Source organism: Oncorhynchus nerka, unplaced genomic scaffold (assembly GCF_034236695.1).
Source record: "Oncorhynchus nerka isolate Pitt River unplaced genomic scaffold, Oner_Uvic_2.0 unplaced_scaffold_1927, whole genome shotgun sequence".
Lineage (NCBI taxonomy): Eukaryota > Metazoa > Chordata > Actinopteri > Salmoniformes > Salmonidae > Oncorhynchus > Oncorhynchus nerka.
In genome coordinates, this window is record NW_027039399.1 from 53,017 (window position 1) to 61,938 (window position 8,922).

At 49.3% G+C, this 8,922-nt stretch overlaps 1 protein-coding gene across 1 annotated transcript; it reads right to left on the reverse strand.

Moving 5' to 3' along the window:
* Positions 1-1,563: 1,563 nt before the first annotated feature.
* On the reverse strand, positions 1,564-8,427 carry LOC135567620 (asc-type amino acid transporter 1-like). Its single transcript, XM_065014912.1, has 3 exons — positions 8,287-8,427; positions 3,174-3,270; positions 1,564-1,701 (listed from the first exon to the last, which is right to left on the reverse strand). Exons 1-3 carry the CDS (start codon positions 8,349-8,351, stop codon positions 1,564-1,566), a joined length of 300 nt encoding a protein of 99 aa, XP_064870984.1. The 5' UTR covers positions 8,352-8,427.
* Positions 8,428-8,922: the final 495 nt, after the last annotated feature.

The window sequence follows — 8,922 nt, forward strand, 5'->3', positions numbered from 1 at the left end:
AGTAGATATAGTAGCAGCAGATATAGTAGATATATAGTAGCAGATATAGCAGCAGCAGATATAGTAGCAGCAGATATAGTAGCAGCAGATATAGTAGCAGTAGATATAGTAGCAGATATAGTAGCAGTAGATATAGCAGCAGCAGATATAGTAGCAGATATAGTAGCAGTAGATATAGTAGCAGATATAGCAGATATAGTAGCAGTAGATATAGCAGCAGCAGATATAGTAGCAGCAGATATAGTAGCAGCAGATATAGCAGCAGATATAGCAGCAGATATAGTAGCAGCAGATATAGCAGCAGATATAGTAGCAGTAGATATAGTAGCAGCATATAGTAGCAGCATATATAGTAGCAGCAGATATAGTAGCAGCAGATATAGTAGCAGCAGATATAGTAGCAGCAGATATAGTAGCAGCAGATATAGTAGCAGCAGATATAGTAGCAGCAGATATAGTAGCAGCAGATATAGTAGCAGCAGATATAGTAGCAGTAGATATAGTAGCAGCAGATATAGTAGCAGAGATATAGTAGCAGCAGATATAGCAGCAGATATATAGCAGCAGATATAGTAGCATCAGATATAGTAGCTTCAGATATAGTAGCAGCAGATATAGTAGCAGCAGATATAGTAGCAGCAGATATAGTAGCAGCAGATATAGTAGCAGCAGATATATAGTAGCACCAGATATAGTAGCAGCAGATATAGTAGCAGCAGATATAGTAGCAGCAGCAGATATAGTAGCAGCAGATATAGTAGCATCAGATATAGCAGCAGCAGATATAGTAGCAGTAGATATAGTAGCAGTAGATATAGTAGCAGCAGATATAGTAGCACCAGATATAGTAGCAGTAGATATAGTAGCACCAGATATAGTAGCAGCAGATATAGCAGCAGATATAGTAGCAGTAGATATAGTAGCAGCAGATATAGCAGCAGTAGATATAGTAGCAGCAGATATAGCAGTGATATAGTAGCAGCAGATATAGTAGCAGATATAGTAGCAGCAGATATAGTAGCAGTAGATATAGTAGCAGCAGATATAGTAGCAGATATAGTAGCATCAGATATAGTAGCATCAGATATAGTAGCAGTAGATATAGTAGCAGCAGATATAGTAGCAGTAGATATAGTAGCATCAGATATAGTAGCAGCAGATATAGTAGCAGTAGATATAGTAGCAGTAGATATAGTAGCATCAGATATAGTAGCATCAGATATAGTAGCAGCAGATATAGTAGCAGTAGATATAGTAGCAGCAGATATAGTAGCAGCAGATATAGTAGCATCAGATTGTAGCATCAGATATAGTAGCATCAGATATAGTAGCAGCAGATATAGTAGCATCAGATATAGTAGCAGCAGATATAGCAGCAGATATAGTAGCAGCAGATATAGTAGCAGTAGATATAGTAGCAGTAGATATAGTAACAGCAGATATAGGGTTTGGGGCAGATATAGTAGCAGCTATAGTAGCAGTAGATATAGTAGCAGTAGATATAGTAGCAGCAGATTTGGGGCAGATATAGTAGCAGCAGATACAGCCCTGCTGTTTGATGGGCTATAGGTTGGGTCTCTTCCAGCGATAGTACAGCAGGCCAGCGATGGTCACTCCATAGGACAGGAAGTTAATAAACGACACATAGTTGATCAGGTTGTGAGTCTCTCCGATACACAGGATCACAATGGTGGCTCCGCACTGTGGAGGAGGAGGAGGGAAGCAGAGGTCAATGAACATAGACATTATACACAAAGCTATATAACACAGCCCTGGGGTTTGGGGCTATAGGAACTAACACAGCCCTGGGGTTTGGGGCTATAGGAACTAGAACAGCCCTGGGGTTTGGGGCTATAGGAACTAACACAGCCATGCGGTTTGGGGCTATAGGAACTAGTACAGCCCTGGGGTTTGGGGCTATAGGAACTAGTACAGCCCTGCGGTTTGGGGCTATAGGAACTAGTACAGCCCTGGGGTTTGGGGCTATAGGAACTAGTACAACCCTGGGGTTTGGGGCTATAGGATCTAGTACAGCCCTGGGGTTTGGGGCTATAGGAACTAACACAGCCCTGGGGTTTGGGGCTATAGGAACTAGAACAGCCCTGGGGTTTGGGGCTATAGGAACTAACACAGCCCTGCGGTTTGGGGCTATAGGAACTAGTACAGCCCTGGGGTTTGGGGCTATATGAACTAACACAGCCCTGGGGTTTGGGGCTATAGGAACTAGTACAGCCCTGGGGTTTGGGGCTATAGGAACTAACACAGCCCTGGGGTTTGGGGCTATAGGAACTAGTACAGCCCTGGGTTTTGGGGCTATAGGAACTAACACAGCCCTGGGGTTTGGGGCTATAGGAACTAACACAGCCCTGGGGTTTGGGGCTATAGGAACTAACACAGCCCTGGGGTTTGGGGCTATAGGAACTAACACAGCCCTGGGGTTTGGGGCTATAGGAACTAGTACAGCCCTGGGGTTTGGGGCTATAGGAACTAGTACAGCCCTGGGGTTTGGGGCTATAGGAACTAACACAGCTCTGGGGTTTGGGGCTATAGGAACTAGTACAGCCCTGGGGTTTGGGGCTATAGGAACTAGCACAGCCCTGGGGTTTGGGGCTATAGGAACTAGCACAGCCCTGGGGTTTGGGGCTATAGGAACTAGTACAACCCTGGGGTTTGGGGCTATAGGAACTAACACAACTGTGGGCAAATGCAGGCACGAATGGGGCTATAGGAACTAGCACAGCCCTGGGGTTTGGGGCTATAGGAACTAGCACAGCCCTGGGGTTTGGGGCTATAGGAACTAGCACAGCCCTGGGGTTTGGGGCTATAGGAACTAACACAGCCCTGGGGTTTGGGGCTATAGGAACTGTGGGCAAATGCAGGCAAGAATGGGGCTAATTTACACAGACTAGCAGAGCAGGAATAGGGGTGTAGTAATTTACACAGACTAGCAGAGCGGGAATAGGGGCACAGTAATTTACACAGACTAGCAGAGCCGGAATAGGGGTGTAGTAATTTACACAGACTAGCAGAGCGGGAATAGGGGCACAGTAATTTACACAGACTAGCAGAGCCGGAATAGGGGCACAGTAATTTACACAGACTAGCAGAGCAGGAATAGGGGCGCAGTAACTTACACAGACTATCAGAGCGGGAATAGGGCCACAGTAACTTACACAGACTAGCAGAGCGGGAATAGGGGTGCAGTTTTTCAGGTGGATCATGGCCAACAGGTAAGGCAGGTGACCCTCTCTGGCTCCAGAGAAACACAACCTGGGGAGAAAAAGGACCACAGTGTTCGATGTGTATGCAGTTGGTTGGAGAGTGATGCCAGCAACACCGGGGTTGGAGAGTGATGCCAGCAACACCGGGGTTGGAGAGTGATGCCAGCAACACCAGGGTTGGAGAGTGATGCCAGCAACAACAGGGTTGGAGGGTGATGCCAGCAACACCGGGGTTGGAGAGTGATGCCAGCAACACCGGGGTTGGATGGGTTGATGTGATGCCAGCAACAACAGGGTTGTGAGAGTGATGCCAGCAACACCAGGGTTGTGGGTTTCGAGAGTGATGCCAGGCAACACCGGGGTTGGAGAGTGATGCCAGCAACACCGGGGTTGACATGCCAGGGTTGTGGGTTGGAGAGTGATGCCAGCAACAACAGGGTTGTGGGTTGGAGAGTGATGCCAGCAACAACAGGGTTGGAGAGTGATGCCAGCAACAACAGGGTTGGAGAGTGATGCAGCAACAACAGGGTTGTTGGAGAGTGATGCCAGCAACAACAGGGTTGTGGGAGTGATGCCAGCAACAACAGGGTTGTGGGTTGGAGTGTGATGCCAGCAACAACAGGGTTGGAGAGTGATGCCAGCAACAACAGGGTTGGAGAGTGATGCAGCAACAACAGGGTTGGAGAGTGATGCCAGCAACAACAGGGTTGGAGAGTGATGCCAGCAACAACAGGGTTGGAGAGTGATGCCAGCAACAACAGGGTTGGAGAGTGATGCCAGCAACAACAGGGTTGGAGAGTGATGCCAGCAACAACAGGGTTGGAGAGTGATGCAGCAACAACAGGGTTGGAGAGTGATGCCAGCAACAACAGGGTTGGAGAGTGATGCCAGCAACAACAGGGTTGTGGGTTGGAGAGTGATGCCAGCAACAACAGGGTTGTGGGTTGGAGAGTGATGCTAGCAACAACACTGGGGTTGTGGGTTGGAGAGTGATGCCGGCAACACCAGGGTTGTGGGTTGGAGAGTGATGCCAGGCACACCAGGGTTGTGGGTTGGAGAGTGATGACAGCAACAACAGGGTTGTGGGTTGGAGAGTGATGCCAGCAACACCAGGGTTGTGGGTTGGAGAGTGATGCCAGCAACACCAGGGTTGTGGGTTGGAGAGTGATGCCAGGAACACCAGGGTTGTGGGTTGGAGAGTGATGCCAGCAACACCAGGGTTGTGGGTTGGAGAGTGATGCCAGCAACAACAGGGTTAGAGAGTGATGCCAGCAACAACAGGGTTGGAGAGTGATGCCAGCAACACCAGGGTTGGAGAGTGATGCCAGCAACACCAGGGTTGTGGGTTGGAGAGTGATGCCAGCAACAACAGGGTTGTGGGTTGGAGAGTGATGCCAGCAACACTGGGTTGTGGGTTGGAGAGTGATGCCAGGAACACCAGGGTTGTGGGTTGCGAGAGTGATGCCAGGCACACCAGGGTTGTGGTTTGGAGAGTGATGCCAGCAACAACAGGGTTGGAGAGTGATGCCAGCAACAACAGGGTTGTGGGTTGGAGAGTGATGCCAGCAACAACAGGGTTGTGGGTTGGAGAGTGATGTTAGCAACAACACTGGGGTTGTGGGTTGGAGAGTGATGCTAGCAACAACAGGGTTATGGGTTGGAGAGTGATGCCAGGCACACCAGGGTTGTGGGTTGGAGAGTGATGACGGCAACACCAGGGTTGTGGGGTTCGAGAGTGATGCCAGGCACACCAGGGTTGTGGGTTGGAGAGTGATGCCAGCAACACCAGGGTTGTGGGTTGGAGAGTGATGCCAGCAACACCAGGGTTGTGGGTTGGAGAGTGATGCCAGCAACACCAGGGTTGTGGGTTGGAGAGTGATGCCAGCAACAACAGGGTTAGAGAGTGATGCCAGCAACAACAGGGTTGGAGAGTGATGCCAGCAACACCAGGGTTGGAGAGTGATGCCAGCAACACCAGGGTTGTGGGTTGGAGAGTGATGCCAGCAACAACAGGGTTATGGGTTGGAGAGTGATGCTAGCAACAACACTGGGGTTGTGGGTTGGAGAGTGATGCCAGCAACAACAGGGTTAGAGAGTGATGCCAGCAACAACAGGGTTGGAGAGTGATGCCAGCAACACCAGGGTTATGGGTTGGAGAGTGATGCTAGCAACAACACTGGGGTTGTGGGTTGGAGAGTGATGCCGGCAACACCAGGGTTGTGGGTTTCGAGAGTGATGCCAGGCACACCAGGGTTGTGGGTTGGAGAGTGATGACAGCAACAACAGGGTTGTGGGTTGGAGAGTGATGCCAGCAACACCAGGGTTGTGGGTTGGAGAGTGATGCCAGGAACACCAGGGTTGTGGGTTGGAGAGTGATGCCAGCAACACCAGGGTTGTGGGTTGGAGAGTGATGCCAGCAACAACAGGGTTGGAGAGTGATGCCAGCAACACCAGGGTTATGGCAACAACAGTTGGAGAGTGATGCCAGCAACACCAGGGTTGTGGGTTGGAGAGTGATGCCAGCAACAACAGGGTTATGGGTTGGAGAGTGAGAACACTGTGATGCCGGCAACACCAGGGTTGTGGGTTTCGAGAGTGATGCCAGGCACACCAGGGTTGTGGTTTGGAGAGTGATGCCAGCAACAACAGGGTTGGAGAGTGATGCCAGCAACAACAGGGTTGTGGGTTGGAGAGTGATGCCAGCAACAACAGGGTTATGGGTTGGAGAGTGATGCTAGCAACAACACTGGGGTTGTGGGTTGGAGAGTGATGCCGGCAACACCAGGGTTGTGGGTTTCGAGAGTGATGCCAGGCACACCAGGGTTGTGGGTTGGAGAGTGATGACAGCAACAACAGGGTTGTGGGTTGGAGAGTGATGCCAGCAACACCAGGGTTGTGGGTTGGAGAGTGATGCCAGCAACACCAGGGTTGTGGGTTGGAGAGTGATGCCAGGAACACCAGGGTTGTGGGTTGGAGAGTGATGCCAGCAACACCAGGGTTGTGGGTTGGAGAGTGATGCCAGCAACAACAGGGTTGGAGAGTGATGCCAGCAACACCAGGGTTGTGGGTTGGAGAGTGATGCCAGCAACACCAGGGTTGTGGGTTGGAGAGTGATGCCAGCAACAACAGGGTTATGGGTTGGAGAGTGATGCCAGCAACACCAGGGTTGGAGAGTGATGCCAGCAACACCAGGGTTGTGGTTTGGAGAGTGATGCCAGCAACAACAGGGTTGGAGAGTGATGCCAGCAACAACAGGGTTGTGGGTTGGAGAGTGATGCCAGCAACAACAGGGTTGTGGGTTGGAGAGTGATGCTAGCAACAACACTGGGGTTGTGGGTTGGAGAGTGATGCCGGCAACACCAGGGTTGTGGGTTGGAGAGTGATGCCAGGCACACCAGGGTTGTGGGTTGGAGAGTGATGACAGCAACAACAGGGTTGTGGGTTGGAGAGTGATGCCAGCAACACCAGGGTTGTGGGTTGGAGAGTGATGCCAGCAACACCAGGGTTGTGGGTTGGAGAGTGATGCCAGCAACACCAGGGTTGTGGGTTGGAGAGTGATGCCAGCAACACCAGGGTTGTGGGTTGGAGAGTGATGCCAGCAACAACAGGGTTAGAGAGTGATGCCAGCAACAACAGGGTTGGAGAGTGATGCCAGCAACACCAGGGTTGGAGAGTGATGCCAGCAACACCAGGGTTGTGGGTTGGAGAGTGATGCCAGCAACAACAGGGTTATGGGTTGGAGAGTGATGCTAGCAACAACACTGGGGTTGTGGGTTGGAGAGTGATGCCGGCAACACCAGGGTTGTGGGTTTCGAGAGTGATGCCAGGCACACCAGGGTTGTGGGTTGAAGAGTGATGACAGCAACAACAGGGTTGTGGGTTGGAGAGTGATGCCAGCAACACCAGGGTTGTGGGTTGGAGAGTGATGCCAGCAACACCAGGGTTGTGGGTTGGAGAGTGATGCCAGGAACACCAGGGTTGTGGGTTGGAGAGTGATGCCAGCAACACCAGGGTTGTGGGTTGGAGAGTGATGCCAGGAACACCAGGGTTGTGGGTTGGAGAGTGATGCCAGCAACACCAGGGTTGTGGGTTGGAGAGTGATGCCAGCAACACCAGGGTTGTGGGTTGGAGAGTGATGCCAGCATATATCGGTTGAGAACCACTGACTATATTGTGATGGTCCCCCGAGGAGAGGTTGAGAACCGCTGACTATATTATGAGACTATTAGAACCTGGATGAAGTGAAGAGAACCGCTGACTATATTATGAGACTATTAGTACCTGGATGAAGTGAAGAGAACCGCTGACTATATTATGAGACTATTAGTACCTGGATGAAGTGAAGAGAACCGTTGACTATATTATGAGACTATTAGTACCTGGATGAAGTGAAGAGAACCGCTGACTATATTATGAGACTATTAGTACCTGGATGAAGTGAAGAGAACCGCTGACTATATTATGAGACTATTAGTACCTGGATGAAGTGAAGAGAACCGCTGACTATATTATGAGACTATTAGTACCTGGATGAAGTGAAGAGAACCGCTGACTATATTATGAGACTATTAGTACCTGGATGAAGTGAAGAGAACCGTTGACTATATTATGAGACTATTAGAACCTGGATGAAGTGAAGAGAACCGCTGACTATATTATGAGACTATTAGTACCTGGATGAAGTGAAGAGAACCGCTGACTATATTATGAGACTATTAGAACCTGGATGAAGTGAAGAGAACCGTTGACTATATTATGAGACTATTAGAACCTGGATGAAGTGAAGAGAACCGCTGACTATATTATGAGACTATTAGAACCTGGATGAAGTGAAGAGAACCGCTGACTATATTATGAGACTATTAGAACCTGGATGAAGTGAAGAGAACCGCTGACTATATTATGAGACTATTAGTACCTGGATGAAGTGAAGAGAACCGCTGACTATATTATGAGACTATTAGTACCTGGATGAAGTGAAGAGAACCGCTGACTATATTATGAGACTATTAGTACCTGGATGAAGTGAAGAGAACCGTTGACTATATTATGAGACTATTAGTACCTGGATGAAGTGAAGAGATAGCCGTTGATTCCTCCGAATGTAGACAGAGCTACAGAGATGGGCATCACCCAGGAGAATACGCCCAGCAACTTCTCACCAAATGTCTGTAGAAAACCAGTCAACGATCATTAAACAACCTTTCAAAAACAAACAAACAAAAAACAACAACAACCACAGAAAGTCAACTGTTAAATAACCATATTTATTTGTTTATTATGGATCCTCATTAGCTTTTACAGAAGCAGCAGCTACTCTTCCTGGGGTTTATTATGGATCCCCATTAGTTCCTGTTGCCAAGGCAGCAGCTACTCTTCCTGGGGTTTATTATGGATCCCCATTAGTTCCTGTTGCCAAGGCAGCAGCTACTCTTCCTGGGGTTTATTATGGATCCCCATTAGTTCCTGCCAAGGCAGCAGCTACTCTTCCTGGGGTTTATTATGGATCCCCATTAGTTCCTGCCAAGGCAGCAGCTACTCTTCCTGGGGTTTATTATGGATCCCCATTAGTTCCTGTTGCCAAGGCAGCAGCTCCTCTTCCTGGGGTTTATTATGGAACCCCATTAGTTCCTGCCAAGGCAGCAGCTACTCTTCCTGGGGTTTATTATGGATCCCCATTAGTTCCTGTTGCCAAGGCAGC